The sequence below is a fragment of the Pelodiscus sinensis genome, chromosome 1 (assembly GCF_049634645.1).
Source record: "Pelodiscus sinensis isolate JC-2024 chromosome 1, ASM4963464v1, whole genome shotgun sequence".
NCBI classification, from domain to species: domain Eukaryota; kingdom Metazoa; phylum Chordata; order Testudines; family Trionychidae; genus Pelodiscus; species Pelodiscus sinensis.
In genome coordinates, this window is record NC_134711.1 from 157,927,837 (window position 1) to 157,952,720 (window position 24,884).

Genomic DNA, 24,884 nt, shown 5'->3' on the forward strand with positions numbered 1-24,884 from the left:
GAAGACATCGTTCTAGCTGCCGGTTCTACTGCTACTGTAAATTCTGCACCTCCTGCAAGCAAGGAGCAGGAGAGAGAGGAGAGCCGAGCCAACTGAGAAAGTAGATGAAAGTGTAGCGAGCCAGAGATTGTATTGACCCAGTCCCTTTTCCAATGGTTAGAAACATTCCATTTTTTCAGACACAGTTCTTTAAACCAGGACCCTGGCCAGGCCTGAAAGTTTAAAAACCCATCAATTTGGCCAATATGCAATTTTTTCCCCAATCAAGCTTTTAGCTAAAGGTGAACATAAAAACGTAAGAATGGCCATACTGGGTCAGACCAAAGGTCCATCTAGCCCAGTATCCTATCTGATGACAGTGGCCAATACCAGATGCCCAAGAGGGAGGGATCACAACAGGTAATCCCCGTGCGATCCTCCCCTGTCACCCACTTCCAGGGAAACAGAGGCTAAGGATACCATTCCTATCCATCCTGGCTAATAGCAATTGATGGACCTAATCTCCATGAATCTATCTAGCTCTTTTTTGAACCCTGTTAAAGTTCTAGCCTTCACTGCATTCTCTGGCAAGGAGTTCCACTGTGCGCTGAGTGAAGAAAAACTTCCTTTTGTTAGTTTTAAACCTGCTGCCTAGTAAGCAATAGGGTGCTTTAGAACCTAAAGGAGAAAAAATGTAATGATACTAAAAAAAATCTGAAAAGAGGGTGGGATAAATAGGAGATAACACCTCTTCTATATAGGGTGGTATAAGAAATCAAATAGAATATGCGTTTTACCTCCAATTTAAAATGAATGTTGAAGTGGAGAGAGAGGCAATGAGAAGCAAACAGCTGTAAAAGGATATTTAAAAAAAATGCAAATTCTGCTCGCAGCCAGTCCTCTTGTTGAAAACTTTTAAAAAAAAAAGTGTTGCAAAGATGAATGTGCCACTGTGGTTTTTTTTCTACCTGCCTGAAATCAGTGCAGTGCTATTCATTCCAAAGAGCCAAACACTGCTCCTTCAACCCAAAAAATCCAATCCTACTTACAGCAAAAAAGTAATCTCTCAAGAAATGAGGGATTTCGCTTTAAATGTCAAAAACAACTGACACAAAAAAAAATAAAAAGGGTGTTATCTCCTCCTTGTCTCACCTTCTTTCCAGATTTTATTTTTAGTATCATTGCATTTCTTCTCCTTTAGGTTCTAAAGCACTGAATTGTCTTAAACTGGTGTAACAATCAAGGACAGAAAGTGGAAGACAGCCTAAAGGGAAGATACAAACCAGAATCCTTCCATTAGGGAATTCTGGGTGGGACAGCAGGGTTCTAACCAACTCATTTTCTCTCTCTGACTGCTGACTTCACAGTATGATAGCAGAGCATCACAGAAACCATGAGGACAATGAAGTTCCTTCCCCTCGAGAAAAGAACAAAAAACTCCTAATCCTAGCCTTATTAAGCTATTTCCTGCATTATCCTTCTTTGTTCTCTTCCTTTCTTAAATGAGATCTATTGGCCTTTTCCTGAAGGGTCAAAAAGGAGAATCATCTTCACAAAGCAGTTCATCTCCTTTTTCCCCTCCAATTCTTACATTTATATCTCCCACAATCTTATGCACCAATGTCAAATGAGCAATGGCATTGATACTGTAGTGGCAGGTACTTTGGAAATGCCTGTAATAAAAAAAATTCTTATATTGTAACTTCTGAACTAGCAATTGCTTGCAATCACATTTTTGATAATAACAGTGCTGTAAATAAAATAATTTTAAAAAGCAATTGTCATTACATCTTATGGGAGGGCTGACATCATAAACTGGACATCTGCTTAGGTTATTATATAGAACCCAGGGAAGAACTTGCAACTTTATTTACTAAGAGAATATATAATTTTATTTATGTATGCTTCTCCAATCCATGTAACTGTTTTTATGTGAAACCATTTGAACTAGATAACTAGAGTTTGTTTGAAGAACACATTCTGATGGAGGTGCAAACTTCATAGTTTGAAGTATTTACCCTAACTAAAGTCTGAATTGATATCAGTTCTTTAGTGACTTTCAATTTCTTCTTAGGTCCAGCTGATGCCTTTCTATGCTAAGAAATAGGATAATGTGGTAATTCTACAGGAATTAAAATTCTCTGGTCACTGTGGCTCTGTTATTTTTGTCCATTCAGCTTTATTGGGAAGGGACTGTGGTTTGACTCCTATTTAAAAACAAATAAAACAAAACAAAAAATCTGAAACCCAACATACTTCCAAAATCTTAAGCAGATGGTGGCACAAGAAGCCATATCCCTAGGGAGGAAGTCATGTAAGTTTCTGCAGATCCAGTCACTGGTGAATTTTGTGAATTTTGCCTGCAAGCTCATTCTTGCCAGGCTTATTTTCAATAACTGCCTGGTGGCCTCCACATCATAGATGAAACACGGGATCATTTCATAAGGCTAACAGGAAAGATCTTTCAAATCTGGGGTGTCTTTCTGGGACATGTTAATGGCTAAAATACAGCAGCTGCACCCTGTCAGGATTTATGTGGAAGGTACATGGAGGGCTAAAGGCTGACTGAGAATGGGATGACTTCTTATGGAATGTCATATTTTTCAAACTGTGTTCATTATTTTCAGGGTAGGTTGGTTTTTTGGGGGGGGAAGTGAGGGGCATTTTTTTCTCTTTTCTATTTTTTCCCCCTTATTAATATGCTTCAGCCCTGGACAAGTGTCTGCATTTTTTTTTCTTATTTTCAGTTATCTTGTTCTGATTCTGAAGCTGACAGAAAAATTGTCTTATCTAAAAATTGTCTATCTTGATATTAAGCAACAGTAAGTAGCCACAGTGACTACCTCCAAAGCATTTTTTGTTGTTGTTGTGCACTTTGTATGTATTAGAGCAGCATATGGGTCAGCTTAAAAGATGTATTGCCCCTGTATACCATACTGTTGTTGTTCGAAGATTGCCAGTTTAGAAGGATACAGTAGACTTCCGATAATCCGGAACCTATGGGACCGAGGTGGTGCTGGATTATCAGATATGCGGGAGTATCAGGAGGTACTATAAGCTGGTTATGTATATACCATATACAGTATATACTGTATATAAAGTGTTCTTAACCCTTTTTATTGTACATACTGTATATAGTATACTATAATGTTTTAGGTTTTTTAACCCTTTTTTAAACCCTTTTCACTCGGTTCACCTGCTGCCACTGTTACCTTGTGACTCATTTTTTGCCGAAGCTCACTCACTAGGCTCTTGCCATTTTGATGCCGGACTATCAGGAGTGCCGGACTATTGGATGCCGGACTATTGGAGTTTTACTGTACTAGCGCTAGAGGAACTCATATTTAGGCTTCAGATAGGATGTAAATCAGGGATGGATTTAGGGTTCCCTGAAGCCAGATTTCAGTGCAAATGTGTAAAACAGCATGTGGATTAGGGCGGCTCTGTGTGCTAAGGAAACTCCAGACCTGCCAAACAAGCATGACCGGAAGGAGGGCTTTAGAAGGAGGAACAGGACAGAAGCTGTAGTCAGCAAGGAGAAAGCCCTGAGATGGTAACTGCTGGAGTGGGTCCCTGCAGGAATCCCTCTGCCAGAGACACCCCGATTCTGCAAGAAGTCCAGCAAATGTCAGGCTCAAGCCACATATGGAGAAACTGACTCAAACTGGCCATAAGGTAGAGCTGCTACCTAGGCATTCTGGAGCCACTGATACATTTTGTTTGTGTTGCCCAGAGAATGGTCTTGTTCTCCGTTGACTTTGAACTTTGGGGTTTTCCCCACCTGCAACAAAATAAGCAGGCCTGAAAATTCTAATGGACTGGGGCTTCAACTGGGCTGACCCTACAATTGTAACTGGGCATGGCAAGGGGCTGCAATCCTGCTGTGGATTCACCCCAGAGACAATTTTACAGGGTGGCAAAGAGCTGTGATCCACAAAAGAAGTTGTCCTCTTGGTGTTGAAATAAAAAGGAGATATTGAAAATTATCACATATGCAAGTTAGAAGTTACTATGGGGAGTTTTCAGACTTTTCATTGGACAGTATTAATGCAGACCAGTTTTGGAAATATAACTGGCAAAGCTAACATGTCCTAAGACATTAATTATGCAATATTATCTGTTCTTGCTAATATTATTCATAACACTGTTTAATTGATGTATGTTTGTGGAATGGCAGAGTTTCAGATGGACAGCAGTATTTACAAAACCTCATTTGGAAACACGTGCATTTCTTAGAGAGATATTCATGTTTCTGTCACAGATGAATGGGAGAGTATGGGGCTTATCTATGGATTTTATTCTTGGATAGTAAAGTCATCTTAACAGAGAGAAATTATTTAATAATAATAGTATTATTTTGCAGGTTGGAGAGGCACATCTGTGATTTTTGTTTTAAAAAAACCATTTTTTCCTTCTGAGGCAAGCATGACACTGAGTGAGTCTCAAATGCAGCAAGAGGCAAATAGGGGGACGATGTGAATGTTAATGAAATAACACCCCCTGGAGTTTATCAGATGCACCATCCCTAGAGGATCCTGTGTTTGCAAAAGTCATCCTTGTAGTTAGTACCCTTAGTGAAAGTTCCTGATATTCGCTCAACACCTTAGCCAGTTCATTGCACCAGGCTTAGTCTTTCAGACTTTCACTGTGGTGTTATTTTCTGGTTTTGGCCTGCTTTGTCATACTCAATGGAACAAACAGGTTATAGCGGTGATGCTTCCATAAGCAAGCCTTTGCAAGAGAATAAAAAAAGTTAGCCTCTTTGCATGGGGAGGGGGCAGAGGGAGAAGAGTAAAGCTTTGATAATGAAATGTAGAAACTGCTTCCTCCTGTTGTGAGAGAGGCAAAATGAGATATAAAGCTAATTTTTGCATAAAGAACTCCTGTGTAGCAAGAGGGCCAGTGTCCTCAATTATTTCATTTTAAGTACATATTTTATAGACGATAAACATATATAAAAATATGATGTATGTATGAACAGATGCCAAGAGGATAACAAAGGGAGAATGTTACAATGAACCAGAACTCAGGGGATTTAAAACTGTTATTGTTGTTTTTCAGCCTGCCGACCTGGGTTCTACAAGGCCTTTGCTGGTAACGTGAAATGTGCCAAATGCCCACCACACAGCTCTACCTACGAAGAGGGTTCTGTGAACTGCAGGTGTGAGAAGAATTACTTTCGATCTGAGAGAGATCCTCCATCCATGGCTTGCACAAGTGAGTAGTGTCATCTTGGCTTACGGCTGTGTTTGTCGTTTTTACTCTGCCCCACATAGGTTCTTTAGCTGTGTACAAAGCTTTATTTTCCAGATCTGTCTCAGTACCTTGTTTCTCAAATACAAAATACATTCAATTTAAAAAAAAACCCTCATCTCTCTTTGGTCCAGGCCCTGTTTTATATTTGACAGGCTATTACAGCTTATAGGCATGGATTTATATATCTCTGTTTTCAATTCCTCTCTGCTGTTATCTGTCAGATTTAATAGGGAAAAGAGTCTGGAATGTTTAAAATTAATACCAGTGTTTTCAGAATAGTGTATTACAAGGAGTTTTGTAGTAAGCAGTAAATTGTTTTCTATGTTACTGCAAAAACATCTTCCATCTTGAGTCTTGTCTGGAAGATAGTTAACCATTTTTGGGAAGGTGTGCTCCTCAGTTATGTGTGTCTATAATTCAGTAGAACATCTCAGGCAGACCATGAGATGTATAATAAAGACAATATAGTTATTTACTGTGGTCAGTTCCATATTTGTTTGTCCTGTCACCCTGGTGGAAAAGTACCAAATACAATATCCCGTTAATCTCCCTTTTGGGCTTACCTTTGTAGGACCTCCATCTGCACCACGAAACGTTATCTCGAATATCAATGAAACATCAGTTATCCTAGACTGGAGCTGGCCCCTTGATGCAGGAGGCCGGAAAGATGTCACCTTCAACATCATTTGCAAAAAATGCGGAGGGAACATCAAATTGTGTGAACCATGCAGTGCCAATGTGCGCTTCTTACCCCGTCAGATTGGACTCACCAACACCACAGTGACCGTAGTAGATCTTCTGGCACACACCAACTACACCTTTGAGATTGATGCAGTCAATGGGGTGTCTGACTTGAGTACATTCCAGAGGCAATTTGCTGCTGTCAGCATCACAACTAATCAGGCTGGTGAGTGTGATTTTATTGGTGTTCCTCTCTTGTATTTGAAATAGCAAAGACTGTGTAATCCCATCACCTTTTCCTATTTCACATGTGCTATGAATCTTAACGCACTGATGTAATTGTTGACTTCAGTGAAATAGTTCCTGATTATGCCAGTGAAAATGGAAGCGAAATCAGGCCTGGTTTTGCTGTCAAAGGATCTGGCTGGATTACTGTTATAATTAACTTCCAGCCTCTAGTCGGTAGTCCCTAATGACATACTGATATGATGCCATCGCTGGAATGTGTTTTATTAGTAAAATCAGATTTTAATAAAATATTAATTTTAGTAATCTCCAACATAACTTACTGTAGTAATCTTCATAATCAATTTTGATTAAATAGAAGTGAAAAAATGCTTTGATGTTAGGCACATGAAAAGCTAAGTTTTAAATTGATAGTGATTCAAAGCACAATGAATTATATTTTTTCCTTAGCACATATCATTTTTCATCCAAGTCCAAACCATTGCCAGCATTATAGGGGTGTGGATATGAATACTTAATTAGGGTATCTAACAACTTCTAGGAAGAATGCCTGATTTTGGTGTTGAACACAGTACCATGGGAAATTACAATACTGGATCATGATGAGATCCTGTGTCTGATGGTGGCTACTTGCAGGAATTTCAGAGGTAGATGTAAGAACTTGCTATAGGTAAATATGTGGTATTCTTCCTCCCACACACACATTAGTTATCTCATCTCAAGTTTTAATGATTAGAAATTGGCTTACGCCCTGAAATACAGGGTTTAATATCCCTTCCACAGGATGTTTATTATGACAATCCTGGATATCCTTGATATCTGTGTTGATACATCCAATTACAGTACTTGGTGGGGTTTCCCTTCCCTGTATGCAAGGAAAGTCTCTTTTATTCTGATTTTGTTTTGTTTTTGTATTGGTGATTTTGTCTTTCACCCTGTGCTCCATGGCAGTAGTTAAAAATCAGCTGGAGAATGTTTTTGCTCACAGCTTCAGCAATGAACTTTCCAGGACCAATGAAATGGTGCTTCCTTAGGTGTAGACCACCAAAGTCAGGAGCCTTCCTGGAGTGATACAAGATGCGTTGGGTTGCTTTTTTCTGTTTTGTCAGATGCGATTCCCAGCAGATGGCGGCTGTAGTGGTTGTGGGTAATGCAATGTGTTGTGAAGTTTCTTAAGCAATTGGTTCATTTTTGAGAACAGCCCGGTGTTTCTCTGACTGTACCCAAGAGTCGTAAATTACTGCCATATTGATTCCACCACCTCCTGCTCATGCTGAGTGCTCAATGTCTCAGCACAAATTCTTGTATATTATGTGAGTAAAAGTTGCAGGAGCAGGCCTTAAATAGATATCTAAATCCTCCTTCTTACAAGATCTGCAGTTATATGAGAGATTTCTCTAGCGGTCCCTTCCAAATAGCAGCAATGTCAGTGAGTTGCGACACATTGTGTAAATTCAGTTTCCTTGAACCATTTCTGCCCGACCCTCAGTCCAGGGCCCCCGCACTCTTCCCCTCCCCATTCCATATTACTTGAGGTATGGGGCTGGGGCAGTACAGCAATTGTAGGATCTGTGGAGTCAGGAGCAGAAGCCCTGGCCATGCACCCTGCCCCTCCATGGAGCTACCTGTTCTCTCTGTACAGCAGCAGCCCTTCCAGAGTACAGGGCTCGGGAGCGGGGGGCTGGTCTGGGGGTTCCGTTCCTTTCCCCACAGGGAGGGCCAGTAGCACATGAAGAAAGGAGCAGAATGCTAGCCGCTCCTCCAGCTGCTGTGCAACTCTCAGGACCCTCCACCCCCAGCCCTGTTCTGGGAGACAGCTGTGTGTAGACACTGGGGGCGATGTGGTGTCTTTCTGATTCACTGTACCAGCTATAAATAGCTGTTGTGGCATAGAGGACTTTGCTGGGTACTTTCTGGTCTGGTGTTACCTGGCTTTTACTGACTTACTTTCATTTCTTGTCTGCCTTCTGGCTTCTCTCTTGCTGTAGTGTGAAAGAACGTTGTGCCGAGTCTATGCCCTGCATAGCGTACGTATCCCCTGAGCACTAGTGCTAACTGGTGTCTTTGCTCTGTTCTTTCCCCACCCCTTCGTAGACACTGGGCAGAGAAAATGTAAGGACTCTTCAGAGGCTATATTTCTCCCTGTGCGGAAGTTCACAATATCAGGATACATCTAGGTTACATTCCTTTTCTCAAAAAAGGGATGTAAATTAGACACTTCAAAATTGCAAATGAAGCCAGGATTTAAATTTCCCGTGCTTCATTTACATAATGGTGGCCACGGGGTTTTTTTTTTTAAAGAGGCTTTTTGAAAGAAAAATGGCTGTTTAGATGGGGATCATTCAAAAATAAAACCCTTTTTCAAAAGATCCTGTACTTGTTTTTTCAGAAGTACAGGATCTTTTGAAAAAGGGTTTTATTTTTGAACAATCCCCATCTAAATAGACTTTTTCTTTTGAAAAGTCCCTTTTCATGAAAAAACCACAGCTGCCATTATGCAAATGAAGCGTGGGAAATTTAAATCTGCAATTTCGAAGTGTCTAATTTACATCCCTTTTTCGAGAAAGGGATGTAGTTTAGACACAGTCTCAGAGAGGTAGCTGTGTTAGTCTGTTTCAGCAAAAACGAGGAGTCCTGTGGCACCTTAGAGACTAACAGTTTTATTAGGGAATAGGCAGCTCACTTCATCAGATGGATGAAGTAGAAGTTTCAGTATAGCAGCTTCCATACATATAAATTGATGGGAGTGTTACATTACTATGTGGAAGATCAGTGCTAATAAGGCTAATTCAATCAGGGTGGACATGGACAACTTCCAACAGTTGATAAGAAGGTGAGAGTAGGGGAAAATTACTTGCTGTAATTGCCATTCCCAGTCCCTATTCAGATCCATTTTGATGGGGTCAGGTTTGCATGTGAATTCCAGCTCAGAAGTTTTACCTCCAACTACACAACAGAAACACCAGTCCAGGAAGCTATCCCTGCAACAAACCCCATTGACAGTTCTGTGCACATATTTACTCTGGTGACAACCCTATCAGCCGCACTATCAGGAGTTTGTTTGCCTGCATAGCTATTAATGTGACATATACCATCGTGTGCCACTCTGCCATTGGACAAACTGAACTCTGTCTATGCAAAAGAATAAATGAACACAAATTAGACATCAAGAAGGGTAACATTCAAAAACCAGAAGGTGAACACTTCAATCTTTCTGGACACACAGTAACAGATTTGAAAGCTGCCATACTGCAGAAGGAAAAAAAAAAACAGACTGCAGCATGGTCCAGGAATCTCCTAGAGTGTAGGACTCTGAAGGCAAAGAAAATAGCCTGGTTTCCCCTAGCTCTTATTCAGAGCCTCTAGTGAATACAACTGGAGAGCTGAAATATTCAGTTAGATCACAACTACCAGTTTAGAAAACAAAAGCTGAGGTGAATTGAGATGTCTACTAAAATCCACCATCTTGTCCAGACAGCTCCTATAGAATACCCACATCTGGGAAGCTCCCCAGACAATGTAGCCAATGTAGATTTCTTCACCAGTCCCTCACACAACTCCTGTAATAGAAGTATGGCTGAAGTGCTTTGTGATCTGGCTATTCTGGGCTAATTGAGTATCACTCAAAGCTAGTTTAAATCACAGCAGTCCTTGAGGCTTCACTAATTTTAAGCATAAGCCAGGCTGGCCCACAGCTATGCTGAGAATTCAGAAGTGCCTTCCTCTCTCCATGTTGGGCTTCCTGAGAGTCCTAGCTAAGAATCTGGCCCATGATTTCCAAGTTACGCAGGACCCAAACCATAAATGGCTGTGATTGGGCTACAGTGTTTTCGCTGTGGAAGCTTGTGGTAGGATTTCTGCTTGTTTTTTATAGTCAAAGATTTCAGAGAAGGGCTGAGCAAAACCATCCAGTTTTGCTTCATCAGACAGTCTCATGAGATTTTCCCCCTTATTGCTTTTTCATGTTAATTCACATGTATGGTCAGTTATGAAATTTTGCTCTTTCACAGTGATGAGCAGTTTTGGTTTTTTTGTATAGTGAAAAATAAAGAAATTTTAGCCTGGTGCAAAGTGATTACTTTACACATCTTTGTTCCAAGTGAGGATTTTCACCTACAGAAAACTGCCTTTTGTTGCTCCTAGGGGGGAAATTTATGAAGATATTGAGGCAAAACTGCCACATGTTTTATTTCCCTCACTGGTGAAAATGTGATTTTTATGGCAGTTCTGCCAGTTAGAAAATTTCAAGAGAGGCATCAGTTTACATTATAATTGCTGTATCTCTCAAGTCCAAAAGCCCCCTAGAAAGTGAGCAAATATTTCTCGCCACATTTTTCACTGTTCTTGTGGGCATCTCTGCTTATGGATCCGTCAGCAGCCTCATAGTTCAGAACAAAGGCAGTGCTGATTTTTGGTAATATGGCATCTGAGAGCTCTGCTAGACTGTTTTAAAATAAATGGAGGGCTGCTTTGGCAAATCAGTCACCTATAAGGAACAACACGTCTTTTTTTCATACACATATATATGTGTAAGTAAACCACAGAGAAACATCTTACGTGCTGCTGAGAAATCAGCTGATGCCTGTGAAAGGACTACAAAGCTCTAGGTCTGAACACTCACGAAACGTACTGTTCTACCATATAAATAAAAATCACAATGAAAATTTAGAAGATCTTTTTCATTCTCAGCAGGTAGTGGAATAGTGGAATGCCTTATGGTCATACGTCATGCTGGAAACACCCAAGGCTGGATTCTGATCTCACACTGGCATAAATCTAGGAGTAACTTCAGGGAAATCAGTGGTGTGAGAACTTGCCACCAACCCATCAGCCTCCTTCTAACCCCCAACCAGCGGTGACTTAACCTGTAGTCCTTCCAAGACAGATAAATTGACCACCATGACATGTATAGTATATGGGTCCTTCAGATGTAGTCTTTTTAAAACATCCCCCCTAGTGATTATGCTGCCAGCTGATAGATAACCCAGATGGGGCTGCACTTCACTAGAGCTTCATGCAGTGTATGCAGTTTGTAAAGTCCCTTAAATGGTGAGGGGATGAAGGTGGGGAGAGGGGGAGAATGTGACAAAAGGTGCTTTATGCATGTAAGATATTTGAGTCTGATTTTTCTCTCTCTCTGTTATAAATCGGAACTAGTGCTGCAGCAAAGGTCAATAAACACCGTTGGTGAAAAATCCAGAGGAATAGTGAATCAGGCCCGTTCATCTGGTGTCTGTTTTGAGATTTTAACAGCTGCTTTTTTCTTTCACTTCCACGTGTAAAGTAAGACAGGTGACAATTCTAACTGGTGGGATTTTGTTTTGTTGGGTTTCTTTTTCAGTTGTGTTTTTGTTTTCCTTTCCTTGTTTTTTGGTGAAATTTGTTGAACTGGAAGCCTTGAAAAATGAGCCCTCTGGCAGGATATGCTCCTACTGCAGTATTTCTAATACCTTTAAGCCTTTCTGTATTTGACATGGAAATAATAGCAGCAGGACACAGGTTTTCATTTTTATCTAGTTTATAAGGCGAATTTGGCTAGTGTTGCATTTAATTGCATTCTAATATTCCTTGAGATGCCAATGTAATATGACACCCTCTGAATTATGCTTTATGATATTCTAAATTGGAGCTGTTCGCCTCTGCCTATCGCACATGCCGAAGGGAAGAACTCTCTCTCCTGTTTCACATCAATATGTTTTCACACAGATGTTATCTCCTAATAACACCAATCAACCATGCTTAGGAAGGGTCATCGACTGCTACAGGAGATTATATGGAAGTCAGAATCCCTGGAGACGGGGTGTTAATTATGAATGTCATGCAGAGTTACTGACAACTGTGCCACACTGCCTGGTCTATGTGCAGAATTCTCAGCTTTTTTTCCGGCCCTTGTGCCAGATTTATTATTTATTTGGATTTATTTGTTTTATAGGTTTCCTGGTTGTAGTTTGCTCTTTTGTGTTTTTTGGTTCGCTTGATTTGATATTTTCAAGATCCAGAGGTTACAGGTATTTGGCTGGTTCCCATAGCCACTACTGTTGTTGTTGGGTTTTTAGGGGTCACTCCAGCATCTTAAGTAAAGTTAAGATGCAATTCAAATCAGGGTTGTTCTCAAGTTGAAGGGATTGGCACTTTTTGCCATATGCACATCTCTCATTGAAGTCAACAGGAATTGTAGAGGGGGATGGACTGGGGAAGCCACTTCCAAGAAAGGAACTGGGAACAATACAGCAGCTCTAGTGGATCGGTGCAGTACTCCAGCATAGAGGGTGCTTACTCTGATTGCTCTCATTAGTTAAAGCAGTGGTCTCAAGCTTTCCAGACTGTAGTATCCTTTTTCGGTACCCCAAATTTCACCTCAGTTAAAAAAAATTTGCTTATAAAATCAGACCTAAAAGTACTAGTGTTATAGCACACTATTACTAAATGCTTACTTTCTCATTTTGTCTGAATGAAACTTTAGTTATACTTAATTCACTAGTGCTTTTTAAGTATTCATGTTTTAAAACTAGACAAATATCTAGATGAATTGATGTAACCTTGGAAGACCCTGGTTGAAACCACTGAGATAAAGAATTTATAAATTGGACAGAGTAAACCAGTAATTCCTGTGATTTTGCAGCTGCTTATTCATATTTGGTTTGTGCAGGTCATTCTCAGTTCCTCTGCATTTACTAGCTGCCAGTCAGATGACTCAAATCTTGTATTCAGGGTTCATAATACACCCTGGTTATAATCACAGTTTGGCTGACTTGTAAAACTCTACCCTTTCAGGGTGATCTTAATTCAGTGACCAAAGTTTTGTTAGAAGTGTATCTTTTTCTTCAGCCCCAATTGTTAGACTATCACAGATGTGCACGAATAGTTTCTGATAACCTCACATCTCCCTTCTCCTTTGCTTAAAAACACAAAGGAAAACAGCAATGCCTCTCTTTTAGCCTGCAGGCCCCCCAAAGGCAAAAGATTGGTTTTCATACCATTCCAGATTTGCTTTCTTTCAGTCTAGTGCAGGAGTTAAGAGGGGGCAGGGACACTTCAATCCATATCCGACTTGGTGGTTAAAGTTTGAAAGCTGCAAATGGAACATGTGGTTTGTTAATTGACTGTAAGAATCATTGTGGAGTTCAGTTGAGTGCTTTTTTTTTTTTCTTGATAATATCTATGCAATATGCTCATTTTTCCAGTCAGAAGATAATTTTCTATCTGGCATCACTGAAAGCTTGCACTAAGATCTAAAAATTAATCAATGATCTTTCTGCTTGACATCCAATAATGAAGATTCCTAAGTGAGAACTGAGCTGATATGTTTGCTGATCGTGACCGGGGTAGAATATCCAGTTTTCTATAAAATTACTAGTTTCATAGTGTAAACACTAGTAAAACCTGATAGCAGCAGGTGTTGAGCAAAAGTTTATGTTAAGCTATAACTATTTTTATTAATGTAACTACACTTTAAATAGCAATGTGCAGAATATTTGTGCTTGCAATTTCAGAGAAGAAAACAAAGAACCTTGACCAATGGGAATGAGCGCCTCAGAGCTGAAGGAGAATTCTCAGGGTTCAGGAAAAGCATTCATTTCTTTAATTTTAAATGTGTTTACTTATTATATTTTGCATTTGGTAGTTTTAACAAATGCAAATATTGGCAAACAAGGTGCCAATAGCATACCTTAATTCCAAGCGCTGATGGTGTTTGTTACGGAAAACAAGAGAGATAATGAAAATCTCCTTGACTTATTTCAGCCTGGACCCTTAACTAGGCAATACCACAACGTAGCAAAACTGAGACTTGGTTAGAAAAGGTCATACTGCAGGCCTTGGACTTTGATTGACCAAATAAATGAAAACATGTGCTAAAGTCCATACTTATTGAGCAAACTCAGAACTTAACCATGTGCCTGAAGATAAGCATGCACTTAAAGTGCTTTGCTGTACTGGGATTGACTGCTGAACTGAGGCCTTCGACATCTCTTTGCCCGGTTGTTCATTTTCAGTTCGTTTTGAAATGCAGGCAGAGTGCATTTCTCCTGGAACAACTATTGTAAGCGAGGCAGTGGCAGACCACAGTGTGTTTATACATCCCTGTAATTTTTAACACATCAGTGATACCATTCCGCCTTGGGGAAGCTCCCGGCTCTGGATTAATATAGAATAACTAGATGCTGAATAATAAGCTGCACAAAAGCGTTACCACACATTGTCTGTTCAGTTACATTTTTGGCCTGATGATAAACCTGAAGACTCTGGGTTTAATCCTCGTAATTCAAAGTGTGTCTGTGGTAAGTGTCCAGCTTGCATTTCTGTCACACTCTCTTCATTATTGATCGTCATTATTAGTAGGGTTCACTCTGTATAGAGAAAAGCAGCAGTTGAAGGAGGGAGAGAGGAAGGAGAAGAGAGATGGAATCCTCCTGCCTAGACCTCTCAGCTCACTGTCACAATGTCATGGGACTTTAACACTGAGAAACAGCAGAATGGATCCTGAGGAAGTCATCCCATATCTCATAAATCCAAGAATGATTAGACCTATGAATAACCTATGGTATGAATTTAAACTGATGTTAAACCTCCAAAGCTCCTTTATTTGGGAACTCTTCTTCCAGTCTAAGAGTTATTTTACTTGAGTTATCTTAAATTGACTGGGAACATGTTTAAACAAAAATAAAAGTTTCCACATGATGGAGGTTTGCATCAATCAAACTTAATTGGTTTAAAAACAATTTAAATTAAATGAGTACCATTTTCCCATGTAGACATTAATTTATGTTTGAAGCATTCTTTTAGTTTCTTCGCTATAAGGAAGTACGTAAACTCTAGGGAAGTGATTTGTGAAGAATAACTTTGCTTTGTCAAGGGAAGTGTATTGTGATTAATCATTCTATTTTTAATTTCTATTGGTCATAACATAAATGGCTCTGTGTAGCTTCTTTAGGCATCAAGTGCAGCTGTTCATACTCAAACAAAGATTGGAGCAGGGAATGGACCTAAGTGGGAACATGACGAGAGCTCATAGATACAGCCATTTAAAGCAAAGTTGGGTGAGCAGAGTCCACTGCCTTCACTGTAATGGTAGCAGCAGTCTGGGGTTTCTACTGGCTTCGTCATATTAGGCCGGTGAACTATCCCATCTTTGACCTTCACACCTTCCACTTGTGGGTTACCCCTGCCCCCCCCCCCCCCCCCCCGGCGAGATTACTTACACTGTTTACAGTTTCCTCAGATCTGGGCAATATGAATCAGTGTGTCCAAAGCCCTGGTACAATAATTGTCAACTACCAAATTCCTTGGCAAGGACCACGTTGTTCCAAGTTAACTTTAAATAGATCAAATAAATATGAAAGTTGGTGCCTAAAAGGCAGGCTTCCTATATCTTTACTATATTATTGTTTTGCAACCAAAAAGCCTCTTTTCTTAATCCCAAAAAATACATCATCAGCTTTCAGTCATCTCTGTTTTGTGTGAGCATGTGCATGTGCGAGCGCCTGGTTTGCTTGGTTGTAAAGGATAAGGTCCCATCAATCAGACTGATGATTGGTGAGAAGAGATCTCATTTACCAAGGACTCCTCACTGCAAAGTGATAAACAAAAAAGACTGGATGTCATGCTAGTATGTACCATAGTGATAGAGATGTAGCCGTGTTAGTCTGGGGTAGCTGAAGCAAAATGCAGGACAATGTAGCACTTTAAAGACTAACAAGATGGTTTATTAGATGATGAGCTTTCGTGGGCCAGACCAACTTCCTCAGATCAAATAGTGATCTGGCTATTTGATCTGAGGAAGTGGGTCTGGCCCACGAAAGCTCATCATCTAATAAACCATCTTGTTAGTCTTTAAAGTGCTACGTTGTCCTGCATTTTGCTTCAGTATGTACCAGGGATTGTAGGGCTGGTTCATTGGTTCTTTGCTCATCAAAGGGATATTTCAGCTTAGGTTCCTTATATAATTTCAACACATAGTTTAAATAGTTATCTGTTGAATCAATGACTGAATGATTAGGAAACCTAAGGTGATAATGTCTGTGTAGTGCAACAGGGAATGGGAACCATTAGCCACCTACATTAAACCAATGTACTGAGAAGCATGTTCACCATACCAAGGTAACTGCCAGGGATGGGAAACAAACGCTATGCATCCAGCTGATCTACAGGCAGTCCCTGGGTTACGTACAAGATAGGGACTGTAGGTTTGTTCTTACGTTGAATCTGTATGTAAGTCGGAACTGGCGTCCAGATTCAGCCGCTGCTGAAACTGACCGCCAGTTCTGACTTACATACAGATTCAACTTAAGAACCCCAAGCGTCCCCAAGAAACTGATCAGCACTGATTCCAGGAAGCCTGGGGCAGAGCAACTCTGCCTCCGGCTTCCTGTAGTCAGCGCTGGTCAGTTTCAGCAGCGGCTGACTTGGGGACGCCTGGGGCAGAGCAGCTGGGGTGCTGCTGGGTTGCTCCAGTAGCACCGCTCCTCGGCGCTACTGGACCAACCCAGCAGCACCCCAGCTGCTCTGCCCCAGGCTTCCTGATTCAGCCACTGCTGAAACTGACCAGCAGCGGCTGAATCAGGACCTGGGGCAGAGCAGCTGGGGTGCTGCCGGGTTGGTCCAGTAGTGCCCAGACCGGGCGCTGCAGGACCAATCCGCAGCGCCCCAGCTGCTCTGCTCCAGGGTCCAAAACAAAAGCCTGGTCTGCTGGGGGGAGGGCACACTAGCCGCGCCCCCCCCCCCAGCAGACCAGGGACACGGGGAGCAGAGCCGCAGCGGCAGCAGGGTGCCGTGCCTCTGAGGCTTTGCTCTGGCAAAGCCTCAGAAGCGCGGGAACCCGCCCGGTGCCCCTGGTCTGCTGGAGACGGTCTCCAGCAGACCAGGGGCATGGGAGCAGCTTACGAACGGGGCTTTCTCGCCCCGGAGCTCGCAGGTAGCAATCCGCTACCTCGACCTCCGGGGCGAGAAAGCCCCGTTCGTAAGTGCGGATCCGACATAAGTCGGATCCGCATAAGTCGGGGACTGCCTGTAGTTGTGTGAGGGGAAAAAACTTTTGAAATCATTTGTTGAACATGACTTCAGATCACAGTCATTTTTCTAATGTGGCTAGAGCCCATAAAGGCACTGTATTATATATGACCTTGCCGAATGCCATTCCACTTAATGAGCACATTATTCTGATTCCATGATACAGTTGGGACTAACAGCCACTCTGTCTTCTGCTAATGTGCAGCACTTGTTTATTATTATTGTTATACACCTCTCTTTTTGATAAGCGTTGTGGAGGCTGGAACATTTGTTCAACTGTAGTGAAAGAGACTGGGGGAGGAGGGAGGACTCCTGGATGATGGTACGGATGAGGTCTAAGAGGCAGTAGGTTTAAAAGAGACTGAGAGTGTCAGACTAAAGACATGGTAATTTCTGTTTAAGGTCTCTTGACTAATGCATGGACTGGGACTCAGTAGATCTCAGATCAATTCTTGGATCTGCCACAGAACTTCCTTGGGAAAGTCACAACCTCTCCTGTCTCAATTGCTCAGCTATAAAATAGTGATTCCTTTTTCCCATATGTTATGCATTTAGACCAGGGCTGGACAAGATGTGGCCCGGAGGCCGGATCTGGCCTAACACTTTGATCCAGCCCGCGGACTGCACTTGGCTGCTTTCTATTTTTATCCTGCAGCCCATGCTACCAGGAGGTGGCTTAGGCAGCAGGATCCTATTTAAATAGCTTCCAGCTCCCAGTCATGGCACTACTCCTTCTGGGGCCAGAGTCATGGGCCCTTTAAATAGCTGCAGCAACCCCAGGTAGCTGCCTAGTAACGGGGCTGGGAGCCGCAAGCCCTTTTCTTTGTTTTTAATTCAAAGCCTCTGGTCCCAGATAAGTCTGGAGGGAGACTATTCCCAAGCCCCACCCCTTCTGTCCGAGGCCACGCTCCTTCCATAGGTAGAGCCAAACATAACCCGTACCAAAAGTCATTAAATGCCCCCGCTCCCCCAAAAAATTATTGCTCACCCTTATTTAGACTTTGAGCTCTTTGCGGCACTCCTCTTACTATAAGTTAGTCCAGTGTCAGTAGTACTCCAGGGCCTCTGCTAATTGGAGTGTCTCAGCACAGCTACGATTACAGGTTGGACCTCCAGAGTCCAGAACCCTCGGGAACTGACCAGTTCCAAACAAGGAATTTGCTTGAACCATGGGAGTTCCCCTGACACCGACCTTCCAGCTCCTCATAGGTGCTGCTTCCAGCTCCAACAGGCCATCCCTGTGCTGCTGGTCCTGGCTGGACCCCTCTGCCCCAGGACTCCCAGCTACGCTCTCAGAGCTTCTTGCTGCAGGACTTCCCATGCCGCAGGACTCCCTGTGCAACCTGAGCCCACTGCCACAGGGCTCCTGGCTGCACTACCTGAGCTCCCCAGTGCAAGGCTCCCCATACCACTTGAGCCTCCTGCACCGTGGCTCCTGGCCTGCTGCTGGCCTCCATGACCCTGGGCTTTCTGATCCAGGAACATCCATGGCTTAGGAAAGTACCACCTGTATTAAAAATAAGATACATTGTATATAGTAACTCATTTTGCAGGGTCCTTTTGAGGGTTCTGGCTGATCATCAGTTCTCTTTTCTTTTATATTTCTCTTTTATTTCTCTTACACCCTTTGCATTTCTGGAACTCATGAAGAAGAAGAATTTATTTATCCTGAGCCTGATAAAAGTTCCACTAAAGAAGACAGGAAAATAGATTCCTGTACACCAAAGAGCTTTGTATTCCTCTAAGACTAGTAGTATAATTATTGGGTATTCAGATTCATTGAACTTAAAATTACTCTGTAACATCATCTTTTCTTGTTTAATTCTGGATTGTAGGGAACCAAGGTGCTTGTTTCAGCTAAAGCAGTGGTCTCCAACCTTTTTACACCCAAGATCACTTTTTAAGTGACAGACCAAGCCAAGATCTACCGCCCCGCCCCTTCTCTTCGCTCCTGCCCGGCTGCCCTGCGCTCAGCCCAGGAAGCTTACTCCAGCACAGCTGGAGCTAGACCCAGCCTCCCTGGGCTGAGTGCAGGGCAGCTGAGCTGGAGGGAAGAGAAGCGGCTGCCCAGCCAGCTGGCCATGGCACTCAGCCAGGGTGCACCAAGCTCCATGTGGGCAGGCGCAGAGGAGAAGCCGCTGATCAGCTGGAGCGTGGGGCAGTCAGCTGGCTGCGGTGTTTCAGCCCTCCTGAGCTCCCAGCTCTCACCATTCCACCTAGCTACTCACCTATGTTGTTGCTTGGTGAGTAGCTGCTCCTCAAATGAGGAAATGTAATGTAAATATACTGTGCAGGCGCGCAGTTCAGAGAGGGCTCAAGAGCTACTCTTAGAGCCCCTGAGATCTACGGGTAGATCGTGATCTACTGGTTGGTGACCACGGAGCTAAAGCCATGTGATCTGCCTTCTGCACTCATGAGGTCAGATTTCTCAATACTTTTCTCTGCTTTTGTCTATATCCTGATCTTTAATCCCATTAGCTCTCCATGCACAAATAGGTGTTAAAGTAAGATCTTACTTTGAATCGTTCTCAAAATATGTGAAGTATTCTCCACTTAGCAATGTACTGAGGACAAAAAAGACTGTTGACAGTTCCACAACTGTGTGCCTCTGAGAAGTGGTTAATTGTGGTGGTTTATACACTTCAACTGATGTGCCCCATGCTACTAAACACACTTACTTCCAGACTTACGTCTGTTGTAGATTTCAGAGGGTAGGACTCCCAAAATGAGATATGACTTGGATCACTGAGTGTGATTAATACAATGTGCCAATCATTTATGTTCTGCTTTCTAAAATCCCTCATCTGACATCTGTTAGGGGCACAAATTGTTTTACAGTTCAGACAGAATACTTACTGCAGTCTCTAATCTAGAGTTAATAGGAAACTGACCGGCAGTGTATTTATTGCATAAATGTAACTTCAAGAATACAATGTAAACGTTGACATTTGCGAACATGTAGCAAATATTGATATGACATTAAGTACATTCTAGACCTGTGATGCACCCAATAGTCCTCGCATGCTTCATGCTATTAGGGAAAAATATGCCGTATTGTATTCTTTATGTACTGAGCCCAGATAATATGTTGAGCACTTGCAGGCACAGAGGAAGACATGGCCTGGGAGTTTAGAATCCATATCAGATGCAGGCAGTCTAAATCAGAGAGGTAACACACCTTCCAGGGAGGGAGATTAATTGTGTGTGCATGTAAATATGCTATATGTGGAAATTCAATGTTGAAAGTCCTCATGGAAGAAATATGACTTTAGGAGAGATTTGAAGACATGAGAAGAGAGGAAGTTTAGCTCACAAGGAGAGGAGCGGAATTCCAGGCATAGCCATGGCATGGGAAAAGGATACTCCTGAGGAGCATGGAGAAATGAGAGCCAAGTGTTCCTCCCCCCCCCCCCCCTCAGTTCATCATTGTGACTGGGGACTGTCTTTTTTTGTTCTATTTGTACAGCACTTAGTGCAGTAGGGACTTGGTCTATAATTGGGACCCCTAAGTGCTACGATAATATAAATAAATAACAACATCCAACTGAATGAATTTTAAAACCTGTGAGGAGAACTGATTTGGCATCCTTTTTTCAGGTGTGAGACTTTCGGGATAAGCAGAGTGGTCTCAATTTCTTTCCTACGGCTCTGAGGGAAAAATACCATTCATTCTTAGAACTAAGCATGATTCTGACATTCCTCTCTCCGTACATGCATAGAATTAGTGTTGGACCAGCACTGTAAATAGTCTCCCACTACAAGTCATTTGAATGTTTTAAAGAACTTCACTTTTCCTGTGCTCACGGTTTCATGTTTCCTTGTCATGAGCAGAGTCATGTGAATCCTACTTTACTGGGGTTAGATCTTGAAGAAAGTCCGACTTTAAACTTACGTTCCCAGTTATTTATGGGCCACAAAGCTGAGTCTGAGGTTTATGCTGATCCAATCAGAGAAAGTTAAGATGTGTTCAAGACCCAAAGGGAAAGTAGTATGTATGAATTGAGGTTTTCAAGTGAGCACCAGAGAGCAGGATGGTGCCCTAATGTGATGTGAATAAAAGTTAAACAGGATAGAACTTTCTTCTGCAAAATGTGAAGAGGAAGTATCAATGATGTTCTAGAAAAAAACCATAAAACTGTTGTATGTTATTGCTAGCTTAGGGCCCATTACTAACATGACATTTCTTTCCTCAAAATTCTGTGCAGTCAATCTCATCTTTTAAAATCAAATCCTTCAGTGGCAGTAAATACATTGGGGCATTGAGTCCAATACAGAGGTGACATGGTATTCAATCTCTTTATGTGTCTGGTAATATTTTTGAATTATCAACATTTTGAAGTTTGAAACGCAAAATAAATGGGTTTTTTGGAAGGATTTGCAAGATGAGAGCTGTGGTAGCTTGGTGAACAAGAATAGCCATGCATGAAAGTAGATATGAAAAAATGTACAGAGATGTTTTAAGGCAAAACTGATGGGTACATCAAGGCTGGCATCATTGGCAGAGTAGGGGGATAAATGGCTGCAGATAGAGAACTGGTGGTTGGGTTATAACTTTGTCTACTGTTCTGAAGTGCAGATTATCAAACTACTCTCCCAGATCAGACTTCACCTTGGAAATAAACATGTAAAACAATCCTTTACTTTTAAAACCCTATTGCAATGCAGAAATCTATGGGACATCTGGAGCGAACTCTCAAAATCACCTCAGACTTACGATTTTGCTTTCCTTGTGCCTGGTGGCTTGGGGGAATACCCAAAGATATCTAAGACATATGGAAGTGAGTTAGGCCTTTAGCTCTATTAGAAATGTCAGAAGTACACCTAATTTTATTTTGAGGAACTATTACAGCTTTGTGTAAATACGTGTTTTTTTTTTTCTATTACACTAAAAAGCACTGTGAAATGTCACCTGAGTCGGTATAGTCATTAAGTGATCATCAAACTGAATGGAATTCACCCTTCTTTCTTCTTTTCTCCAGACGGCTGGAACTCACATACAAACTATGTTGTTCTCTGTTTAAATAAAATCCATTTTTAGTGATGGTTGTATGCTCTCTACCGTCTATATCCGAAGACAGGTCCCTTAAGTAAATATATCTTTTAAGAGACACAATATGACAAAGCCACAGATGTTTGGTGGATGATATATTTCTTTCTTTCCCAATGGCCCTTATAAAAAGGACCAGAAGATAGACTTATTAAAAGTCAACTTGTGACATGATGTAGGGGGGAGCCTGTGGTTCAGTGACTGTTATTACAGCTGTGCCCCATTACATATTGGATGCCTAGGACATGCTTGTTTTTTGAATGACATTTATCTTTTGAGTTTCAAAGATTCCTGGCATAAATAAGGATTTTACGCTTTTCAAATGTGTTTTACAGTTTAGCCCTGGGGCTGCTCAAGGATCAATTTAACTCAAACACTCAACCTGTAGCAATGGAAAAAGGAAAATGTAGCAAGTGTCTTCCATGCTCTCACTGTTATTGGACAGAGATGATCCCCTTCTAAACCTTTGATTCCAACCCCCACAAGCCTTAGGGGAACTATGCCCTGGATTTGAACTTTGGCACATTGAAGAGATCAGTGTAAGCCACAAACAACAGTGTGTGTCTGAAATCCACTCATCTCTGAGAGTCCAATATGGAGCTTGTGTCTTGGTTCCTTCCGGATGCCCATCATCTCTCATGACTTTACTCTCATGCTTCTTGTCTTGTAAGTGGAGGTGTTGGAATGGTAGATTGGATATCAATGGATAATTGTCAACAACATTGATCCATATATCCATTTATGCCTTACTATGATTTCTTTAAGTTTTCAATGTGAAGTCATGTGACACAGAATAGGTAAACACATCAGTTTGTTAAAATAATAAAAAAAGAAAGAAATTAAGGCAAGAAACACATATTCTCTGGATAAATGTCCCTTATTCATCTTATTAATTTGTTTTTCAATGCAAGCACTAATATTGCAAGGTGAGTCACGAATGAGAGAGTCCATAAGTATACCTCTGAATTGTTGGGTTTTTTTAAAGCAACAACTAGCATTGTCTCTTGAAGCTTGTCTTTATTAGACCGCTTGCACGCTGAATCATTCTAGAGAATTCTAGAATCAAGACAATTCTAAAACTACCTGTTTCTTTAATCCACAGGTGCAAACACCCATCCCTCTACTAGTTTTTGGCCAAGATTTCTTAGCTTCCACTGCAGCTAAGAGGAGATTTGTGTTCATAAAGTCTGCAGGACTCAAAAAGAACCTCCCCATTTAAAGTGAAATTATTGTTTTGAAGCTGTGAACCCTCCATTTTTTTGAATGCTTATCTGGAATTTGGTTAGTGAGCCTTATTGTTCTTTGTCAGTCTGATGGCCCAGCTTCACTACCATGCTATATGGGTGCAGCTCTATCAACATGAATACTGTACTCCACCTCAATAAGAGGAAAAAGCTATCTTGACAAGAGAGTGTTCTATGTTGATGTAACTTACGTTACTTCAGGGGGATCACCTCATCAAACTTATTCTCTAGACTTTTGACATGGGTAATCTACTATGCCAGTGGTAGATGTGGCTCAAAATGAAAGCTGTGCTTAGAATAGTGGAAGGCACTTTTCATTTATTATGAAATGAAGTCCAAAGGAGGTTACATGTGTTAGCTGCAGTTTACCCATGCATACGGCTCATGCTGATTAAATCGTCTAAAGCTGAAGCTGGTAGGTAGCTGTTCTCTGAAAGGATAGTATCACTCAGAGACAGTGTGTACTGCAGTAAAAACTGCGAAGTCACCTGCATTGGTGAAATTGTGAACTACCACAGAATTGCAGAGAGGCACAGTGAAAGAGAACAAAAAACAGGACTATGTAGCATTTTAAAGACTAACAAGATGGTTTATTAGGTGATGAGCTTTCGTGGCCCAGACCCACTGCCTCAGATCAAATAGTGGAAGAAAATTGTCACAACCGAATATACCAGAGGATACAATTAAAAAAAAATACACACATATGAAAAGGACAAATCAAATTTCAGAACAGAAGGGGGATGGGGGGGAGGTAAAGAGAAGAATGTCTCTAAAATAATAAAAAAATACCATTTTTACATTGCTTCTGTATACTTTGTACCCCCAACATTCTAGAACCAGAGTGAAGCCGTTTTGATTACATTTGCTGGCAGATTGCGAAAAGGACTTCAGGGCTGCTGCTCAGAGCAGAAAAGTGTTTGTCTCAGCAATCTTGAATCACCCATTTTCTCAGGGCCGGAGTTCAGTCTAAGATATTGGCACACACGCAAGGAGTTCTTAATGAAATTTCTAAGAAATCGGAGGGAATTTTTCCAACTGAAGTGATAATTTAGTTTCCTGGAGAGCAATAGCCTAGTAAGCATCCCACAGTTGGTGTTGCAGTCACGGTGAATAATTCACTCTTTCTTGAAAGCTCTCACCAGGAGGCACAAAACTGTAGGAAAGCATGCAGCAACTTGACAGTGGGATTGGGCAGGGGAAGCTCAATTGGTGTGTTAATTGAAATAGCCTTATAAATATTGAGTGAAAATATGAAAAGGTGAGAAACTTTCCATTCCTCTTTCTTGCCCATTCCCATTTCTTATAGAGACTAGAATGAATAACATTGCTATTCTGTGTACCTTTGGATGAAATCTTATGAAAGCATACATGATTTTTCCCTTCTCTGAAATAACAACTGCACCATAATTTTTAGTTTCTGAAGT

At 41.5% G+C, this 24,884-nt stretch overlaps 1 protein-coding gene across 7 annotated transcripts in view; it reads left to right on the plus strand.

Annotated features, from left to right (window-relative positions):
* EPHA3 (EPH receptor A3) overlaps window positions 1-24,884 on the plus strand; it is a 324,232-nt gene that overhangs the window by 219,549 nt on the left and 79,799 nt on the right. For all 7 annotated transcript variants that reach the window (XM_075908782.1, XM_075908777.1, XM_075908769.1 and 4 more), the window contains 2 exons: window positions 5,041-5,196; window positions 5,807-6,142. In XM_075908782.1, the coding sequence (XP_075764897.1) occupies window positions 5,041-5,196; window positions 5,807-6,142 (492 nt within the window). The remainder of the gene's footprint in view (window positions 1-5,040; window positions 5,197-5,806; window positions 6,143-24,884) is intronic.